Raw genomic sequence first — 22,971 nt, 5'->3', positions numbered from 1 at the left:
TACGTTAACAGTATTTGATATTCAGTATTTAGTATTCAGTTTACAGTATTTGGTGTTCAGTATTCCATTTACAGTATTTGGTGTTAAGTGTTCCATTTACAGTATTTGGTGTTAAGTGTTCTGTTTACAGTATTTGGTGTTCAGTGTTCCATTTACAGTATTTGGTGATCAGTGTTCCGTTTACAGTATTTGGTGTTCAGTGTACCGTTTACAGTATTTGGTGTTTAGTGTTCCGTTTACAGTATTTGGTGTTCAGTGTTTCTGTTAACAGTATTTAGTGTTCAGTGTTCCGTTTACAGTATTTGGTGTTCAGTGTTCCGTTTACAGTATTTGGTGTTCAGTGTACCGTTTACAGTATTTGGTGTTTAGTGTTCCGTTTACAGTATTTGGTGTTCAGTGTTTCTGTTAACAGTATTTAGTGTTCAGTGTTCCGTTTACAGTATTTGGTGTTCAGTGTTCCGTTTACAGTATTTGGTGTTCAGTGTTTCTGTTAACAGTATTTGGTGTTCAGTGTTACGTTTACAGTTTTTGGTGATCAGTGTACCGTTTACAGTATTTGGTGTTCAGTGTTTCTGTTAACAGTATTTGGTGTTCAGTGTTCCATTTACAGTGTTTGGTGATCAGTGTTCCGTTTACAGTATTTGGTGTTCAGTGTACCGTTTACAGTATTTGGTGTTCAGTGTTTCTGTTAACAGTATTTGGTGTTCAGTGTTCCATTTACAGTATTTGGTGATCAGTGTTCCTTGTACAGTATTTGGTGTTCAGTGTACCGTTTACAGTATTTGGTGTTTAGTGTTCCGTTTACAGTATTTGGTGTTCAGTGTTCCGTTAGCAGTATTTGGTGTTCAGTGTACCGTTTACAGTATTTGGTGTTCAGTGTTCTGTTTACAGTACTTGGTGTTCAGTGTTCCATTTACAGTATTTGGTGTTCAGTACTCTGTTTACAGTACTTGGTGTTCAGTGTTCCATTTACAGTATTTGGTGTTCAGTGTTCCGTTATCAGTATTTGGTGTTCAGTGTTCCGTTTACAGTATTTGGTGATCAATATTCTGTTTACAGTATTTGGTGTTCAGTGTTCCATTTACAGTATTTGGTGTTAAGTGTTCTGTTTACAGTATTTGGTGTTCAGTGTTCCATTTACAGTATTTGGTGATCAGTGTTCCGTTTACAGTATTTGGTGTTCAGTGTACCGTTTACAGTATTTGGTGTTTAGTGTTACGTTTACAGTATTTGGTGTTCAGTGTTTCTGTTAACAGTATTTAGTGTTCAGTGTTCCGTTTACAGTATTTGGTGTTCAGTGTTCCGTTTACAGTATTTGGTGTTCAGTGTACCGTTTACAGTATTTGGTGTTTAGTGTTCCGTTTACAGTATTTGGTGTTCAGTGTTTCTGTTAACAGTATTTAGTGTTCAGTGTTCCGTTTACAGTATTTGGTGTTCAGTGTTCCGTTTACAGTATTTGGTGTTCAGTGTTTCTGTTAACAGTATTTGGTGTTCAGTGTTACGTTTACAGTTTTTGGTGATCAGTGTACCGTTTACAGTATTTGGTGTTCAGTGTTTCTGTTAACAGTATTTGGTGTTCAGTGTTCCATTTACAGTGTTTGGTGATCAGTGTTCCGTTTACAGTATTTGGTGTTCAGTGTACCGTTTACAGTATTTGGTGTTCAGTGTTTCTGTTAACAGTATTTGGTGTTCAGTGTTCCATTTACAGTATTTGGTGATCAGTGTTCCTTGTACAGTATTTGGTGTTCAGTGTACCGTTTACAGTATTTGGTGTTTAGTGTTCCGTTTACAGTATTTGGTGTTCAGTGTTCCGTTAGCAGTATTTGGTGTTCAGTGTACCGTTTACAGTATTTGGTGTTCAGTGTTCTGTTTACAGTACTTGGTGTTCAGTGTTCCATTTACAGTATTTGGTGTTCAGTACTCTGTTTACAGTACTTGGTGTTCAGTGTTCCATTTACAGTATTTGGTGTTCAGTGTTCCGTTATCAGTATTTGGTGTTCAGTGTTCCGTTTACAGTATTTGGTGATCAATATTCTGTTTACAGTATTTGGTGTTCAGTGTTCCATTTACAGTATTTGGTGATCAGTGTTCCGTTTACAGTATTTGGTGTTCAGTGTACCGTTTACAGTATTTGGTGTTTAGTGTTCCGTTTACAGTATTTGGTGTTCAGTGTTCCGTTAGCAGTATTTGGTGTTCAGTGTTCCATTTACAGTATTTGGTGATCAGTGTTCCGTTTACAGTATTTGGTGTTCAGTGTACCATTTACAGTATTTGGTGTTCAGTGTTCCATTTACAGTATTTGGTGATCAGTGTTCCGTTTACAGTATTTGGTGTTCAGTGTACCATTTACAGTATTTGGTGTTCAGTGTTTCTTTTAACAGTATTTGGTGTTCAGTGTTCCGTTTACAGTATTTGGTGATCAGTGTTCCGTTTACAGTATTTGGTGTTCAGTGTACCGTTTACAGTATTTGGTGTTTAGTGTTCCGTTTACAGTATTTGGTGTTCAGTGTTTCTGTTAACAGTATTTGGTGTTCAGTGTTCCGTTTACAGTATTTGGTGTTCAGTGTTTCTGTTAACAGTATTTGGTGTTCAGTGTTCCGTTTACAGTATTTGGTGTTCAGTGTACCGTTTACAGTATTTGGTGTTTAGTGTTCCGTTTACAGTATTTGGTGTTCAGTGTTCCGTTAACAGTATTTGGTGATCAATATTCTGTTTACAGTATTTGGTGTTCAGTGTTTCTGTTAACAGTATTTGGTGTTCAGTGTTCCGTTTACAGTATTTGGTGATCAATATTCTGTTTACAGTATTTGGTGTTCAGTGTTCCGTTTACAGTATTTGGTGATCAGTGTTCCGTTAACAGTATTTGGTGATCAATATTCTGTTTACAGTATTTGGTGTTCAGTGTTCCGTTTACAGTATTTGGTGATCAGTGTTCCGTTAACAGTATTTGCTGATCAATATTCTCTTTACAGTATTTGGTGTTCAGTGTTTCTGTTAACAGTATTTGGTGTTAAGTGTTCCGTTTACAGTATTTGGTGATCAGTTTTCCGTTTACAGTATTTGGTGATCAGTTTTCCGTTTACAGTATTTGGTGTTCAATGTTTCTGTTAACTGTATTTGGTGTTCAGTGTTCCATTTACAGTTTTTGGTGATCAGTGTTCCGTTTACAGTATTTGGTGTTCAGTGTACCGTTTACAGTATTTGGTGTTCAGTGTTCCATTTACAGTATTTGGTGATCAATATTCTGTTTACAGTATTTGGTGTTCAGTGTTTCTGTTAACAGTATTTGGTGTTCCGTGTTCCGTTTACAGTATTTGGTGATCAGTATTCAGCTTGCGGTATTACATGTACAGTATTTGGTGTTTAGTATTTGGTTTACAGTATTTGGTGTTCAGTATTCTGTTAAAAGTATTTGGTGTTCAGTATTCAGCTCAGTGTACAGTATTTGTTTTACAGTATTATGTGTACAATATTTGGTGTTCAGTATTCGTTTTACAGCATTTAGCAGATACGGATGATAAACATTAATGTTTTGAATGTAGTCAGGTTCTGGTTTTTGCTCTTAATCCATTTCATGTTTCACAGTCCAATTGAACCTTTTTACTTTGATTTAATTTGCTATGCTTATAAATAGTTTATAAGATCACCCTCTCTGTGTTTGGGGATATTCATTTAGGTTCTGGTTCACTTGTGTATTTCCAGTGGTAAATATTTTTACTTTGATGATATGCATTGTTCAGGTTAAAATGACACTGATTTACTAAATCATATTAAGTTATCGTTTAAAACTGTTGAAAAATTAAACAAAACTATTTGTTCAGTGAGTTTATATTTCTTTCTATGTGTAATATCTATTGCAGATGCAGTATAAACTGTTGTAATCTTTAGGGCAGAAAAATTGCATCCACTAGTTGGGATTTATAACATGCAGCAGTTCGGTCTGGCTGTGACATTTATCCACAGGGATTAGCCCTGGTGCATATAATCTTAAATACGGTCTGACAGTTAAACGGATACAGATTATTTTACTGTAATACTGCATTATACTAACATTGCAATAATTTTATACATAGAACTTACACTTCTGAAAAGTTTCAACAGGATTAATGTTTAGTAGCATATTTGACACATGGGTTTCAGTGATTATAGATTTTCTTTGTGATTTCCAGTTATAATGATAATAAGAAAAGCTTTGATCATGTTGGCACCCTTGTGTTTTACAGGATCTGCACTCTTAAAAACAAGAGTTGCCATTAAACTTTAAAACTATACTTTCATGAAGACACATCTAGTCCAAAAATATGAGCATAATGGCTGAATCTGAGGACATTAGATTACATTATTGTAAATTAATCTTCAAGTAAAACGCCAATACACATTTTCATTTTTACTGTGTCCATAATAACATTTAAAAAACATACAAAAACTACTAACAACGGACAACATACAGTTCTGAACTGATTTTTGTGCTTTTATTTAAAATTAAAAGTTGAAGAGCTTCATATTCTGCTCAGATGTCAAAACAAAGAGATGAGACACAAAATGTGTCATTTAAAGGATGCTGTTTATGTAGTATTTTAACATAACCCATTAAATATGCCCTAGTCTTTTTATGTGTTAATATATAACATCTTGTTGTATAACTGTAGACATTGGACATATAGAGAACAGTTAGTGAACAGTAATGTATTGTGTTATGTAATGTTTAAGTTGTTCACACACTGCTGGTGTTACTCTCCGGCTTTGAAAGCATCAGATAACAGTGTCATGTTAATATCTTACAGCTTTAATGCTCTATAGACTCACATCAAACAACTTCTGAGATATAGCATGCAGCATGCAGTCTGGTTTTGCATGTTACACTATAACATCTGCTGTTTGATTAAATAACATATCTTTCTGTTTACACACCGTCTTCTTGTGTCACACGAAATCTCTTTTTCATTTCTTGAGAAGCAGCTGCAGTAACTAGAGATGTAAATAGAGAAATGCAGTTAAAGGTCAGAATAGACAGGATTCAAAGCTCCCGAGAAATCAAGTTTCTACTCACTTTTCATGATCTCTTGCTCTGGACAATCTAACGTTTCTAACAGAAACAGAAGAGAAACCAATTCAAGCAAACCTAACAGAACACTGAATCATTCAGTTGTGCTATTCACTGTTGACATGTCAGATTTTGTGAGAGATTGATGTTTACTGAGGTCTAGGTCTTCTGAAACCTTGATATTTGATCACCTTCATTTTAATGAAGATTATGGTGTGTAATTAAGAATGGCATTTTAACAATAGTACATTCATACAGTACTCTCTACAGTAGGCATTGTTTAATATGGTTTGTAAGGAAGGCCAATTGAAGTTTATGTCAATAGGGGTACGTTTCTTAAATGAAAATAGTTTAATATTTATTGACAGGACTCTTGATGATGTTTTATAATTGTATGTAAGCTGTTCAATGACGGAGTGGACATAAATCTCATCCAAATCACTTTTATTATGACTCAACTTGTATACTTAAATGTTCTGATTTCTTTGTATGAATTCAATATTTGGCTTGATGGTTACATCTGGTGGAAATTTTGTCTATATGCGCAAGGACAATAGGACCTTTTTGTCCCCTTTTTGTTTTATAGAGTAGATGAAGAGAGCGCAAGAGGGACTGTGTTAAAAAAATACTTCTATACATATTATAACAATTTATATATATATATATATATATATATATATATATATATATATATATATATATATATATATATATATATATATATATATATATTTATACAACAGTTCTTTCTGGTTCTCAAATCTGATTGGCTAAGAGCTATACGATATTGTACTGATAACGGCACAGTAACCGCTTCACCTTTCGTATCATTCCGCCACCTAGTGAATTGAGGTCCTAAACAGGCTCATCTCTAAATGAAAAAACACAGACGCCCTGTTTTTAAACACTCTCCGTGTGTCTTATTAGTTCACTAGCTCCTAAATCAGTCTGTGAATCCCCAATCGAAAGTTATTATTCCGTCAAAGATCAGCGCAGATTTATTTTAAATAAAATAAATAAAACTATTATTGGATGACCCCCCCCCCCCCCCCCTCATAAAACCTTGAATTATGCTTTGCTGAAATGTGTGTCATGGAAACTTGCTGTCATTACAGAATGATTTCCTAAAGCTTTCTTCTTTGTTTCATTGGTAAGCATTATCATACATTTTTCCTTGTTTTATAATATTTGAAAATCCTGTTACTATATGATATGAAAAGAGATCCTGAACACGGTTGCAGATATAGAAAGAGTCATTAACTTCATTTACACGCAGACTTATAATAATGACTGATAGCTCAATCAGAATGTAAAGCCTTCATGTAAACATTTCAATTAAAAAATGAAAAGGATCTGATTGTGCTCATTAAAAATCTAGATCTACATGAAGGATCTATATTAAAAAAATACATTTATTCTGAATAAATTATTAAAATCTGCCTATTATTATTCATCTGGCTATTATTATTCAGAAAAATTACAATAAAAAATATTGAGTTGGTTTAACCCATGGTTGGGTAAATATTGAACAGAACCAACTGTTGGGTTATAAATCAACATGCTGGGTTGTTTCAGCCCAGAGTGTATAACAAAGATTGAAGCTGTGTGTGTGTGTGTGTGCGCGTGGGTGCGTGCGAGAGAGAGAGAGAGAGAGAGAGAGAGAGAGAGAGAGAGAGAGAGAGAGAGAGAGAGAGAGAGAGAGAGAGAGAGAGAGAGAGAGAGAGAGAGAGAGAGAGAGTGCAAGAAGTGATATGAAGTGAAAAATGCAATGTGAAATCTTTCATAGGAGAAAGTGAGTTATGTGGAGACTCAGATTTATAGCATGTCATAAGAGTTTATGTTATCTCAGCATGACCTTTCCATCAACACTCAAGTGATCGATGTACTTCATTAGCATGTTTGAAAAGTACAAACTGACTGTCAGTGACTGATCAGGACTGGTTTATGGGTTAAAGAAAAGGTTTGAGATGACCCTGACAGTCACATCTGCTATCATAACCTGACATTGTTGGCATGTAAAACATGATCATTTCATCATAATGTCCCATATATAAAATATAGATAGTAAAATATGATGCTGCTGCAGTAATACAACAATGATATACAGTATTTGTCCAATGATGCACAAATAATATTACTGCAGAAATGCAATACACTGTATAATAATTACTAACATATTAATGACATTTTTGTCAAAATTATTCATTCAGCACATTTCCCTAACTTAAAAAGTTGCCAGCCAGCGCCAGAATTTATATGATTTTCACAAAAATGTAATTCTAGAAAATGTTGTTCTTAAAATATCAAATGAAAGAACAGACAATCTGCTTAAAAAAACATTTCATCCTATCTTCATTTGCTCACTTTTTTATCACCTCTTAAATATGGGTAGGTTTCTTCAAAACAGCAAATTTTGAGCAGAAACCTAAGATAATTGCATTTTTTGAAGGACTTTAATACAATTCAATTCAATTAAATTTCATTTATATAGCGCTTTTCACAATTGGTGATTGTTTCAAAGCAGCTTTAGATTAATAGAAGCAGTGGAAAGCACAGAAAATCGACAGATAGCACAACATAATACACGATAGCACAAGCAGCTAAATTTGCTGCGGCTATGAATCAACATTATAAGCGTGCATATTGCTAATGTAACGTAAAGAAGAGGGTGCTAAATTAAGCCCAAGAAGGCTGCCTCCCCGGGTTGAAAACCCCCCTAGGAGAAAAAAACCCCAGACTTTTAAGCCGGGGAAGTAAAAAAGTCATAGGAGGGAAAAACCCTTGGGATATATATATATATATATATATATATATATACATTGAACACACACACACATATATACACATACACACACATATACATATAGGTATTGAAGATACAACGTCAACCCCTGTGACAGCCTCTGCACAGTTTGGTTTAGGGAGAACGAGGAAAATGCAAGGGCCGGCGCATGTTTTTGGAGATCGACGCACTGACTCCCTTAAAAGGACTAGAGTCCCGCCCTGACCAGTAGGCTTAACACCACAAATCTATATCCACCGAGCTTCATTGAAATCCGGTAGAGCAAGGGAGTAAAGGGGAGACGGGGATGAGACTGCGCCAGCCATCTCCCTGATGCCTGTATGGGCTTCACAGTACTCCCATACTCGACACCCTCCTCCTCAGAAACCTCAGGAGGAGGGCCGATCAAGTGATAATATTATGCCATACATACCTTTCAATCACTCCTTTCCGCTTGGCAATTAATAGGGGTTTTATTAGTCTAGTTTTGGAGTTACAGAGAATACAGATGAGATGTAGAGTGATCCTCAAAACTTACACAGACATACAGCTGTTTGCCCTAGGGCAATACTTCCAGGTTTTATAAGTTGTGGAACTTATAACATTACCTAGTGTACAGTGATGGGCAGTAACGCGTTAGAAGTAACACGTTACTGTAATCCGACTACTTTTTTCAAGTAACGAGTAAAGTAAAGGATTACTATTACAAAAACAGTAATTAGATTACTGTTACTTCCCTGTAAGCAGGCTGCGTTACTGCGTTATTTTTTAACCTTGATTTTGTTTCGTGAGACTGTCTCGTGTCGTGACGCGAGTCGGTTGACAGTGACGTATGAGCGCCGTGCGCCGTCAGTCAGTGTAGTGTTGAACGTGAAAAGATAACATGGAGCGCGGAAGAGAACAAGACTATGCAGCGTTTAATGCTTGGAAGTACCGACATTACTTTGAGTTTAACACAGTTAAAGGTGACAAAAACATCAGCGTCCGCTGTACACTCTACGTGGGAATAAAACTTTTATCTACAGCGAAAACTTTCATCTCAAATCTGAGCAAACACCTAGCAAGCCCGGCACAGGAATGTGAAACTTACTGAAAAAATCCCTGAACCCCCAGCTGACATGACCGCTGCTGTTCCATCTCATACACGTTCACGCGAAATCTGATGTAAAACAACAGACTATCTGTATTTCATGGATTATACGCATTTGTGGACAAGTTGACATGACCGCTGCGGCTCCATCTCATACACGTTCACGCGAAATCTGATGTAAACAACAGACTATATATCTGTATTTCATGGATTATACACATTTGTGGACAAAAATGGTCATTTGATAAATTCTATTAGATTGATTTTATGGGTTATTCACACATCTGAAACAGACAGGATTCGACTCGCGATCTTTATATGTACAACAAGGTAAGGAGTCCCGTTTATATTCTGCATGTTGTCATCTGGACTTCTGTAACAAAATACTACATTTATGTTGCTAGAGCATCTGTATCTCAAAACAGAGACCATACACTGATGCTAGACCCGCAGACCTTTTAAACGATGTATAATGTTATTATTAATATTATATAATGTTTTTTTAGACAGTAGGCTATATAACGTTAGATATTGTTAGCAGCGTAAAAAAACGACGTCATCACGCCCATGAATTAGTGCGTATCGAGAGGTTAAAACAGAGAATGTTTCATTTGATTCAATTTTAGATGATGGAATATGCAGAAAGAATAGAATTAGGCTGAAAGGTCTTGGCCCGGTTGCATAAAGCACCTTAAGTTTTCCATTAAAGGAACACGCCCACATTTTGGGAATTTAGCTTATTCACCGTATCCCCCAGAGTTAGATAAGTCCATACATACCTCTCTCATCTCCGTGCGTGCTGTAACTCTGTCTGACGCAGCCCCCGCTAGCTTAGCTTAGCACAAAGACTGGAAATGCATGGCTCCAGCTAGTATACTGCTCCCAATAAGTGACAAAATAACGCGATCATTTTCCTATTTATGTGTTGTGATTTGTATAGTCAAACCGTGTACAAATAACAAGGTGATATGAGACACAGCGATCTTTTAACAGTATACATACTGAGAACTATATTCTCTGAAGACGAAGCACTGCCGCATGGGCGGAGTGATCTGCTCGCAGCACACGAGAAGCCCCTGGTGAGGAGCAGAGAGTTCGGTCAGAGTTGTGCAAATCACTCCGCCCATGCGGCAGTGCTTCGTCTTCAGAGAATATAGTTCTCAGTATGTATACTGTTAAAAGATCGCAAGTCTTTGTGCTAAGCTAAGCTAGCGGGGGCTGCGTCAGACAGAGTTACAGCACGCACGGAGATGAGAGAGGTATGTATGGACTTATCTAACTCTGGGGGATACGGTGAATAAGCTAAATTCCCAAAATGTGGGCGTGTTCCTTTAAGTATGACACTTAAGAGGTAAATTCCTCTTACCTACTGTAAGAGAATAATTTAAGGGTGTTGCATACAGTATAATCCCTTAAATGGTTCTCTTAGTTAAGGGTAATCGTTAAATGTTTCACGACAGCGACCCAGGTTTGTTGTTATAAAATACTATTGTTAACGTTGAGATGCAACAGAAAAAACGTAAGTTTTTTTTTTTGCAACACCCTTAAGTTTAAATTAAACATAAGGGTGAACTTAAGAGAAAATTACACTTAAGGTGCTTTATGCAACCGGGCCCTGTTGCTTTATACTGTAGCCTATTCAGGTTGTGCATCATGTTTTTGAAAAGTAATTAGTAAAGTAACTAGTAAAGTAACTAATTACTTTTGAAAATAAGTAATCAGTAAAGTAACGGGATTACTTTCTTAGGGAAGTAATCAGTAATCAGTAACTAATTACTATTTCCAAGTAACTTGACCAACACTGCTAGTGTATAATAGTGGTATTGCGGAAAAACTGAAAAACTTGTCATCGGCAGGGAAGCTTTTTCTTTAAGTTAATTCTTTAAGTTAACTCGTCAATGGTGGTGAAAGAGTTAACAGCACAAGCCTTTATTATGGAGAACGTAATAATATTTCATCTGTCCTAATCTCAGGTATCAGGTCAGTGTGAATTTCATTACATATAGTATCTTTTTGTCATTATAAAGGGATGTATTCTAATTTCCCATTCATATTCATGGAGCTTCTCACAATACCTCCGCTCGAATCCGCTGCATTCCCTGTCATGTCTTCTTCCCACTCGAGTGATCTTCGAGGGAAGCTCAGTGGGTGGTCCGTGTTTGTATAATTTTATTGCCGGTAAGGAAAAAACAGCCACCGGCACTCTTGATTAATCGCGGTTTCCATTCTCTCCGTCATGTCTTATAGACGTACAGTAAGTGCTGCATAGGAATTAATGTGACAGTTTAAATCATGCTCGCTAATCCCCCACTGCTAAAAGAGACAGCAATACAGCTAAAGTGTCTAAATAAAAATGTTTACCTTTTGTCTTTGGGTGTAAATCATAGGATTACAGTGAATAAACTGAGACCCCTATGCAGAATGACTGTCTAGAAATGCAAATTACTACCACATCCTTGCATAAATGTAAATGAGCTTCTTTATGGAAAACGCTTTTGTTTCCAGCACACACCAGCTAACTGAATGCTAATTCAATTCTTCTGCTGTGTGTTTACAGGCGACACGTGCACCATGTCGGAGTATAACAGGCTGAAGAATATGCTGTTAGACATACAGCCCAGGAGTATAAAGGACCGGAAAGAAACTTTAGAAAACGCCATGGACCAAAGGAGAGCCCTGGTGGACACCATGTTCAAGTATTTAGATCTAAACCAGGATAGGCATCTAAGCAGCGAAGAGCTAGCAGAGGTAAATACACCCAAGCATCATATACACCGTGACTTTGGATATATATCTGACAGGATTTGTTTTCAGGACAAGTGTGTGGATATCTGTAATGTTTATCGTCTCTTTACACAGGATAATCTGTGTCTGAAATATAAGCATGTTTCATGTTGGCCAGTCTGTAAAACTATATTTGACCAGAAAAACAATCTGAAATGGAAGACAGGCTGCTGTGTCTGGATAAACAACACATAAACACATCTCATCATATAAACATGCTCACAACTCAACAAAATCACCTGAACTTCACTTAACACAATAACAATGTCAATTAATTTTCAGTTTGGGTTAAATGGTTCACTGTGAAAAATATTTCACAGCTTCACATGCAGTTTTATAATTTAAAGGCAGGGTATCTGATTTGATCCAGAAACATTATTAGTTATACTAGTTAAAAGTCTCCTCACATCCTGATAGCAATCACTATGTTAAGTTGTTTAAATGTATTTGTAGAAATTTATGTAATCTGTGAAAGGCGTAGGACCAAAAAATGTTCAACCAATCATAGATCTTGGTCCGAACGGACATTACCTTTTTTTGTCTAAGCGTAATTTGAATCGTGCAGCCTGTTCACTCAGACACCATACGTAATCGGCGCGATCACATGCCCTCACCTCCCGTCTGTAAATAGAGGATAATGGCAAACTTTTCTGCTGAATTGACAACCTGCACAGGAGCCACAAAACGAAAGACATGTTTTATAACAACAACAGCAAAAACTGCCTGGATCAGCAAAGAGCAAAAACCCAAATGTACATCGGTAACTTTACTGCTTTACCAGGAGATGCAAACAGCTGCAGGAGGCAAAGGGTCTGAAAGGGTCATTGAACTGTTTATTTTGGTTCACTTACATCAGCGCTAGTCAGATATTTCATCAGTCCTATAATCCATCTATATTCTTCAGCTTTTTATGAAGTACCAGGTCTACACTTTATATTATTTTTGGTAACACTTTACATTAAGGTTCATTAGTTAACATTATTTTATTTATTTATTTATTTATTTGAGCAGTAGCTATTCTGCTCAAAAGGAGTAGGCCGAAGCAAAAAGCTTATAAACGCCTTCCTCAAAAATTAATATTACAGTAATACAAAAATCATAATACAAAACAACACAACCACAATACAACATCAAACAAAACAAATCAACAATATACAATAAAACAAAATGTATATACACTTGCAATGTCCAATAGTAACTACTATAGTAATAGTAATACTCCTAATGGTAAACGATTTATTCTTCTTTATACCTTTTAAAAATCTTTTGTTTGTATTTATATTTAAACAGATTTCATTTCATCTCCATCTGCAAATTATTCCACTGTCGCAACCCATTAACTGTAAGGCTAAAACTTTTCAAGGTTGTACTATGTTTTTGCATCCTAAAATTCATTTAATCCTGTAATGCATAACCACCAGTACGTTCTTGGAACCTTCTTTGTATTTGGCTTGGTAACAATTTGTGCCTTGCTTTATATAGCATCTGTACTGATCAGGACTGGGTATTGTTTAAAATCTTTCGATCCGGTACCAATTTCGATACTTTTTCCGATACCATATGTTTTAAAATCCATTGAAACATTAACAAAAATACATTAAAAACAAAACTTTTATTTTTCACCTTACTTAAAACAAATTCTGGTAACACTTCTCACTCAGGGTAACATTAAAACTGGTTGTGCTTTTTGGATAGGGGTGCGCCAGCAGACACACTTATCAGTTTTTTTTAATGAAAATAAGGAAACAAAAATAAATAAATTAAGAATATTAATTATATTAATTTCCTGCACCCGCTCTATAACAACGTCCTCTATCTGAATTACTTCCTGAGCATTAGAATTACCATGTTCGAATATCATCATTTTGCTTTTCCCCAGATTTAATGATAATTTATTTTCTTTGAACCACTTATTAACACGTTTGAGTTCCAAAGTAACTATTTAACACAGTTGATTTAAATCGTTTCCAGATGCAAATATATTTGTATCATCTGCAAACAAAACAAATCTAAGTATTTGAGATGTTTTACAAATATAATTTATATGCATATTAAACAAGTTTGGGCCCAGTATTGAACCTTGAGGCAAACCACAAACGATTTCTTGATAATTTGATTGATAATCTCCTATTTTCACAAATTGTTTTCTATTTTTCAAATAACTGATCATCCACTGTAATGCTACTCCTCTAATTCCATAATGTTCTAGCTTATTAATTAAAATATCGTAATTTATTGTGTCAAATGCCTTACTTAGGTCAATAAATAATCCTATTGCATATTTCTTGTTATCTACAGCATTAGTATAGACATTTTACACACTAATGTTTTAACTAACATGAACAAACCATGAGCAATACATTTGTTACAGTATTTATTAATCTTTGTTAATGTTAGTTAATAGAAATAAAGCTTTTAATTGCTTTTAATAGTTCACAGTGCATTAACTAACATCAAAAAGATTTTAATAAAGTATTAGTACTTGTTAAAATTAACATTAACAAAGATTAATAAATGCTGTATAAGTGCCGTTCATTATTAGTTCATGTTAACTAATATAGTTAACTAATGTTAACTAATGAACCTTATTGTAAAGTGTTACAATTCTTTTATTTACTCGCCTTGAATAACATCTCTGAAATAAAAAAAAAATTCGTGAGGAATATAGTGAAGTCACATGACTGTTAACAAACACCTTGCAGCTACCAGAATGAGTGTGTGTGGTATAAAACAGGGTTGGATACCATTCACATTTTAACTAGTACCAGTAAGCTATACCTGAAATTCAGTAACGGTACCCAGTGGTTAACCTTTTAAAACTTGTTTCGGTACTTTATACTGTGTAATAACAACAACAGTTATTTCCGTAGTCGTCCAAACTTCTCAATTTCAAAATTCTTTGCTATTTATATAGACATTTTACACACTAGACAAAATAAATCCTCTCTCTAGCTCTCAAAGCATTCTTACAACCTCAAGAGTAGTGCAAGCACAAATAATTACAATACAACAAACATACAGATGAAATAACAGTTTTTCCTGTTGTTGTTTTTTAGGTTGGTCTGTAGTATTCGAGTACAGAAACTAATAAAATAATACTGCAGTCTTTATTGTATAATACAAATATAGATGAATCCTTATTAAAGTTGCAAAAGTTATTTAGGGAATGATTTAGTTTGTTGACATTAGAAACAAACAGCATCAGGTTGATACTGCCACTTTAAGGGGCGGTTTCCCGGACCAGGATTAGCTTAATCCAGGACTAGGCCTTAGTTTAATTAGGAAATATACTAGTTTTAACAAACATTTCTTACTAAAAACATTACCTGTGTGCATCTTGAAATAAAACAAAGGGCCCTGATGTATTTTAAGATCTGTAAGTGAAAGTTGTTTTCAGTTTGGAGAGCTCTTAAAAGTGCTTAAGTCTAGGACTAGTCTAATCCCTGTCCGGGAAACCGCCCCTAAGAGTGCACAGAACTCATATACTGTTACACACACATTTTAGTTCTTAAATGCATTTTTTACTTAAGAGATAACAGACAGTGTTTATGGAGATAATAATAGCATTTTTAGATCATTTTGTGTAAATATGTGCATTCAAGCACTAGAAAGCATGAGCTTAGTTAGCATGCTGCCCGATGCCTTGAGATGCGGCTTTTCGGGGTCGTGCTTAAGATTTGCACACACACACACACACACACACACACACACACACACACACACACACACACACACACACACACACACACACACACACACACACACACACACACACACACACACACACACACACACACACACACACACACAACTCCTCAAAGAGCACATGAGTAGCATGTTGAGATCTGTTAAGCGTCTTCTAAATGCGGAAAGCATGTGAAAATGATAAACGTTTGTGACGATGCAGCACATTGCCCTGTTTGTTGTGTCTTAACTAGTTGCAGGGTCTCGCTCTCTTTCTCTACCTACCTTTCATAGCTTACTCTCACTCGGCACCCAGATGCAAAATTTGGTACCAATTGATTTAAAGTCACCATGAAACAGAAGTAGCAATGCCTTATTTACCATGTGGTGACGTATATTTTGGGACCCACTTGAAAATGAGATGTTACATCTAAATGGGCTATTCTTTCAATAAATTCAATATATTTACAAGTGAAACTGGCTTCTGAAATGAAATAAGGCAGGGCTGGATTTGAATTGTCCATTGAGATCTGATTGGATCGTTTGAAGTTGGGTTGTGTTGCTAATTGCTAATCGCAGCTATCTTCTCCTGGACTCTGCGCACCTGCCATACCATATGACCATATATATTTAGGACCGGAGGAGATTTGCGTTTTTGTTTAAAGATTATAAGGGCACATAAAAAAGTCATTTGTAAAAAAAATACCACAATTCCAAAACAAATGACAGTATTTCATTTTATTTTCATGGCGACTTTAATGTGATTCGGTCATTTCTCCTAAAAGTGCTAATCTCAGTACCCAACCATGACATGTGCATCTGTAGTTCAATATCACCATACATTATTTCACAGATCTCTATGAAGGAGCACCTGGAAGAAATGTTGCTGCAGTGCACCATGCAAGACCTCCTGCGTTATGATGATTACAACAATGACGGTCACCTGAACCTTCAGGAGCTCTACACAGCTTTCCGTGAGTCCTACACTAACCTGCTCTTCACATGCAGTATGAAATTCACCAGAGCAAATGATTCTCCCTCACCATGTGGCAAATCTGATTGTTTTGTATTCAATGAGCCAGACACCATTCTGTGTTTTTCTCTGAGGTGCTTAGCCCATTTGTGGCAAAGCGAGCACCTGATCCTTTGAGCTAGCGAATGCTAATCGTGGTCCAGTGATGAGAGATGAGTGCTTTTGGCTGATAAAGAGCGATGAGATGGCAGGCCGAGATTACCTCGACTCATCCATCGTCCTAGGCTGCATAAAATAATTGCCCATATTTCATTCGTTCCAGGACTTTCCAATGCAATTCTCAGTGCCAGATCTTGAAATGAACAACTGTAACTAATACATCCCTTTCAGAAAGACATAAATGAAACCATTAGAGATACCACGTGACTCTTATTTTTAAGATTCAGCTACTGGGCCAAAACCACGGGTCGATTAAGCAGCACTACTCATTAACCTTGGTAATGACTGGGTTTAGCGGACTGATTGTTGTCATTTTACAGTCTTTTTGCTTAAGTGTCCAACTGGGTGTCAGAGAAGCCAGCGCTGGTACTCAGGCGAGAAGGTTGCCTGTAGGTGTATAGTAAAACATTTGAGGTGGTCCGGTCCTTCTGAAGGTTAACTATGTTGTTGCTAAATTGAAGGGAATCAAGTGTTTCACACAAACAAACCTCTCAGACAAGTTTCTACTGCATGGTTCTCTGCTCTGCCTTTGCAATTCAAGCCTGTGATGATCTTTATTAAATGCATTGCCCACCGTATCTTGTTCATTATTGTTTTGTGTGTGTTTATTGTGGGGTTTCTTATTTACTCAAATAATACATTTGTTTTCAGAACCTTCAACTGACTTGCTGTTTGCATGCCTACATAAGCAGCTGTTAACTAAGACTTTATCATAAGTAACTGATGTTAGATGCTCCATTGGGCAGTAACTTCACACTACACAAACAAAATTCCGACTCAAAGTTTGATGGATGCTGGTAGCTTATTATCATGAAAACACATAGCATACACAAATATATATGCAACATACTGTATGCGCATAAATGTGTTTAATCTGTGTATATACAGTTGTCTTGGAACAAAAAAATATGGGTCAAATTCACCTGAATGCATGTTCATGGCCCTAAATGAGAAAGTCACAAAATGTAAAAAAAAATATCTTATGTAATATTTCATATACATTGTAAATAGAAATGATAGCTCACTTTTACAATCTGTGTCTGTAAAAGTCTTTTTCAGTACTGAAAAAAGTGAGAAGTATTTTTACCCCATTCCTGGATAGTACATAGGGCTGCCAAAGATTTTTCTAGTCAACTAGTAGTTGTTCATTTTTGCTATTTTTAGACTAATTGCACGTTTATGATATGATTTTATCAGATCTAGCAAGCTTATAGCGTTCCTCAATTTTTGGTAAAGTCCTTTGCTTTTTGGACACCGTGCACACAGTTCCACAGAAAGGAACACTTAAATGTGTCTGATAATGGCGCACATTAGTTAACATTAGCGCTAGTGGACATGGGTAACATTGTATCCTATACTGCTTATATTTCAAAAATGATAAGCTATATTTTTGAGGTTGAAAGAATAATACATACATATAATGTTTGCCTGCAGAGTATGCACTTCAACATTGTGGTTTAAAAATTACCCTCTAGAAATGACACCTCACATCTCTGTCAATCAAGGGCTCAGTTTTTTCTGCTACTACGGTAATCGACTAATTAAAATTTATTCGAACAAGATTCTGTTGGTCGACTAATGATTAGTTGACTATAAGGGGGAATCCCTAGTAAACACCAATATAACAACATACACTAAAGACATATATTTAATTTGGGTCTGGGGTGCGTTTCCAGAAAGCATCGTTAGCCAACTACGGTAGCAAGTTCCATCGTTTTAGCATAGTTCACCGATGCGGGTGTTTCCCGAAACCATAGTTCAAATGAACATTCGCAAGCTGCATCGCAAACTTGTGTGGTTTGAACGACAGCTCTTCACCTGTCGTCAGAAGCATCGTTGTTGTTATTATAATATGTAGACTTATGTTGATCATGCTTTTGAACAAAATATGCAACAAAAAAAAAAAACATGTATTACAGTCTATATCCATCATTCTAAATATATTAAAATTTTATTTTACGTCTTTAAATTTGTAAACAGAATGAAAGCGCTGCATTTGAAAACTGCGCATGTGCACAGTCCTACGAGCTTTAAGACCCTGGGGAATCCCTAGGACTGAATTATATTAAATGAAATCTGAATTTGTTGCAGTGCATTTTGGGACTGCAACAAAATTTTTAAATGTGGGGCAGCTTTAATATGTGGCCAAAAGCACATTACAATACATTACAGCACATTATTGCTGGCAACTATTCTGTAAACTGAATAGTCTTCATGTCAGGCGAACTGCTTTATGTGTAGTACTCTCTAGGTGGGCAGTTCACTAATGTTTTTAAGCTGACCTTTCAGTATATGTGCTTTTAAATGTACTGTACAATGTAACTGTACGTTTATTCACACATGGGACTTTAACAGAGCAGATCAGGCATCATAAAGCTGAAGAAACAATTTGTGGCGAAACTGAAGTTGCCAGCCCTTTTACCTTTCACTTTACTATCAGTAACATGAATGGTGACATAATGATGCCAGTACAGGTACAAAACCTATGCAAATGGAAGTGACGAGTATATAAGAGAGCCTTTATTTATAAAATAGAGAGCGTCCATATAGTTCAGCTAAAGCTACATGCTACACTACTGTAACGATGGTGTAACGCGGGCTGCTTACACAAAGCAAGGGAGAGTAGAATCCATATGCAAAAGAGGTTTATTATAAAGTAAATCCCAAAAGGGCAGGCAAACAAATCCAATGGGCAATCCTATAACGTAATTCTATAGAGCAGGACAGGATATCAAAATAAAAGTACAAAACACAACACAAGACAAAACCCTTACAACTACACTGCTGGCCATGTGACACTGTGGGATTTGAGTAATGTTGTTGAAGAAGAGTCTTATTATCGAGTGGAGAGAAAATTATGAGCATTGAATCCTGAACACTACAAGCGCTGGTATGCGTGTTGTTCTACGTGGGACAAGTATTGATTCCTGAACACCCCAACAACCCCAACATTTTTTGTTTATACCAACATTTCCTTTGGCCCAACATTCGCTTTTGCCCAGTATTTCTTGTTTTGACCTGCATTTCCTTATGCCCTATATACCCTTCTGCCTAAATGTATTGTGTTGCCCAATATTTCTTTTATCCAACTTTTTATTTTGTCCATTTAGGTCATTTACTTCATATATAAACCAAAACAACTGCTACTCCACGGTTAAATTTTACTTTTGTGGAGATTGATCCCCTTGACATAGCCACTTCAGTCTGGCTTTCTGTGCAACCAAACCAATCACCACAAAGAGCTTATCCTCCACCAAATGTTCCCATTCCCCATATTGGCCATTCTACTCCCACTCAGTTCAGCAGTCCTTTTCCAAAGTTCCAAGTGTTCCACCCCACCATCAGGGGTTGACACTTCTTTTCAGCCAGATCCCATGCAGTTTTGTACATCCACTGAAACTTCATTACCCATACCGGTGTGCAGTGATTTGGCACACTCTCAACTCCTGTAAAGGAGATTTATCAGCTCACTGCACATGTACAGTACAAGGAAACTGGGATTACCTTTTAAAATGTTTAAAACAACAAGATAGAGATCTGAAGGAACATAGTAGCCACAGAAACCATTGCCCTTCATGATACTATGCTGGATATGCTGACTACAAAAATGTAAACCAACCATCAACAACTCCTGAATACTATAACTGCACACCGATGACAAGAGGAAAAATGCACTGAACACTTGACTAAAGCTATGAAGGTAATGATGACAGAAGAAATCCAGAAAGTTGAACTTACCTTAACTTCAGAAGTCTGTTTTATGGTGAAACAGTTTCAGCTGGAGCTACAAAGTGATATACAGGAAACCCAGGTGGACACTAAAAGGAATGAGAACAGTTCTATAAGGAGATTATCCAATGCAGTACAGAGCTAAATTATCTGATTGAATAGATTAAAGACCTACGTATCGAGATGAGTAACTTAACTGAAACATTGTCAAGACTTTCTGGCTCTGCATCCCTTAACTGATACTGACATTCTAGCCACCTTCCACAGAGAGTGGTGGGAGGTTGCACAATTATCTGTTTTTACTTGGGATGAATTTGAAACTGCCTTCCTCTTTGAAGATTATTTAGATGTGCTAGCTGAGAGAGTAAGAAACAATCAGAGACTTACAGAGCATACATAGCTCTATGTAAACATTGGAAGTATAATTGCCCTACTGAAAATCCAGCTAAAACCACCATAAGCTGGTAGCTGGTTTTAGCTGGTTTTAGCTGGTTTAAGGTGGTTTACGCTGGTCCTCCCAGCCTGACAAAGCTGGTCATGCTGGTGGGCCAGCTGGTATTCCAGCATGACCAGCTAAGTCCAGCTAGACCAGCTTAAAATTAGACCAAAACACACCTAGACCAGCTTGCTACACCAGCAAAACCAGCTTCCTACACCAGCAAAACCAGCTAAAACCAAGCTGGGGACCAGCTAAAACCAGCTCACCAGCTTATGCTGGTCTTAGCTGGATTTTTCAGTAGGGTGTAGTAAAATTGAAACTCAAAAACATCAAACCATACCTCATTAGCCAACTTTGTAGCTGAGTAAATACAGGGGACAAGTTAGTAAAACTGGGGCATTAGCTAGAAAGGATCATGCAATGCAACTACATTATGAAGGACTTCTAACTCAACCTACATTCCACAGACACACACAAAATTTACCTATCGAGATACCTCCAGATAATCCACAATATGTTACCGTTCCCCCTTCTCAGTCTGCCAGTCCTCACCCATCTGCCAAACATAAGCATTCATTTCAACCACAAAAGTCTGGAGGTTATCCCTCTAACAACGCCATGTCAGTTAGCTTACCTTCAAAAACTATTAGCACAGCTGAAGCTGCTGCCACCTCTGAAACTAACAAAGGTGTCTCCGTACCTGATGGTGATGCCAATTAACATTGGAGCCTGGACAGACAAGACTATCATTGATACTGGATCCAATCATACGCTACTTAACAAGAGTCTCCAGGAAGAGCTTTATCCACCTGACCACGTTTATCCTTGGTCCCACTTTATTTAGCAAACAGTAAGGCCGAAGTACCCTTGGCTGGGCAGAAATATAAATCACTTTTTCCATCATACACCCTTGCTTACTGTGTAAATCTGGGTTTAAATTGAATCTTTTAGTGGTTTACAATTAAATGTGCCTGATCAAAAGTATGCTTTCAAGTTGACCCCCACTGTTCCTGTTGAAAAATTTAGGTACTATCCTGACCCAGTGAAAAGACTATGACTGTAAGGAGGTCATTGCCTATGCCAGTTGGATCCTAAATAAAGGAGAAAACAATTACTCTGCAACGGAAAATTAATGTTTAGCTGAAGTTTAGAAAGGTAGCAACATTATCTTGAACCTAAACTGTTCACCATCATTACTGATCACTCTGCTTTGCAATGGGTCTTAACCCTCTGGGGTCCGACCATTTTGGGACACTGTCAGAGGTTCTGACATGCTCTTACATTTGGTCTTTTTTCAGTTGCTTTAAAACATAATAATGGCAAGTGTCTCATACCACTGTGTTCAGCACAAACTGGGCTAAAATATTATATGAGCTACATGTATGTACATGTTTATATTTTGAGAGAAAAAGGTTTATGCCTGGTTTTTAAAAAAGCTAAAATTTTAAGTAACTGATATAAGTCCACAAAACCCATACTAAACATGTTTTAACAAGACTTTCCTAAACAGAATCTAGTAGTCTAGAGTTTTTTCTTTAAAATGATGTGAAAATCATTCTGCCTACTCATTCACATAAACCAGTATATTGATTTAGAAATTGTAAGACACTTTTTGTTTAGAGGGGCCGTATGCGAGAAGGATTGATTGACAACTAGCAAACAAAGGCTCGCATAATGAGCTGCATAATGATCTGCATAGTGAGGGAGGAGGGAACTACAGTAAAGAATGTGAGGACAAATGAACATGTTTGTTTGAGGTTTATTAAGAAGTTAACAATATAATCAAAATAGAAATGAAGGTCAGTAGGACCCTATTCAAAAACTTAACTTTTATAAGAAACTGATAAACACAGAGCTGTAAACTTCCTGTGGCTCATGTTACCATACAACTTTATGTCCAAAGAGTGTGAATATGTTTTTCCACTTCATAGTTTACTGATGAGAGGGATGCAGACCTGTAAGAGAGTTATGAACAGCTGTTAGCATAAATTGTCCACAGAAATACCCTTACATACATAACTGATGGGTAAATGATAGCACTTGTAACGGTGGTCGCCTAAACTCAATATACTCAATAAAAAAAACTTGGCCTAGGCGGGTTTCGAACCCGGGTCTACCACGTGGCGGCCTAAAGCACTACCACTGCGCCACAACGCGGAGCTCATAATAAAATGGTGTCGCGTCTAAAGCGCAATGTATGGAATGCGTTGCATGTAAACAATATCAT

At 36.6% G+C, this 22,971-nt stretch overlaps 1 protein-coding gene and 1 long non-coding RNA gene across 3 annotated transcripts in view; one reads left to right on the top strand and one right to left on the bottom strand.

Annotated features, from left to right (window-relative positions):
* The window catches only part of fstl4 (follistatin-like 4), a 191,855-nt gene that overhangs the window by 100,241 nt on the left and 68,643 nt on the right, over window positions 1-22,971 (top strand). For both annotated transcript variants that reach the window (XM_055197188.2, XM_055197187.2), the window contains exons 5-6: window positions 11,474-11,664; window positions 16,238-16,358. In XM_055197188.2, the coding sequence (XP_055053163.2) occupies window positions 11,474-11,664; window positions 16,238-16,358 (312 nt within the window). The remainder of the gene's footprint in view (window positions 1-11,473; window positions 11,665-16,237; window positions 16,359-22,971) is intronic.
* Window positions 4,766-20,396, bottom strand: LOC129438457 (uncharacterized). Its single transcript, XR_008642596.2, has 3 exons — window positions 20,315-20,396; window positions 5,051-5,086; window positions 4,766-4,968 (listed from the first exon to the last, which is right to left on the bottom strand). It is a non-coding gene; the product is annotated as an uncharacterized lncRNA (long non-coding RNA).

The sequence above is a fragment of the Misgurnus anguillicaudatus genome, chromosome 9 (assembly GCF_027580225.2).
Source record: "Misgurnus anguillicaudatus chromosome 9, ASM2758022v2, whole genome shotgun sequence".
Lineage (NCBI taxonomy): Eukaryota > Metazoa > Chordata > Actinopteri > Cypriniformes > Cobitidae > Misgurnus > Misgurnus anguillicaudatus.
The sequence above is the reverse complement of the archived record's forward strand: the minus strand, read 5'-3'. Positions and strand labels throughout refer to the sequence as shown.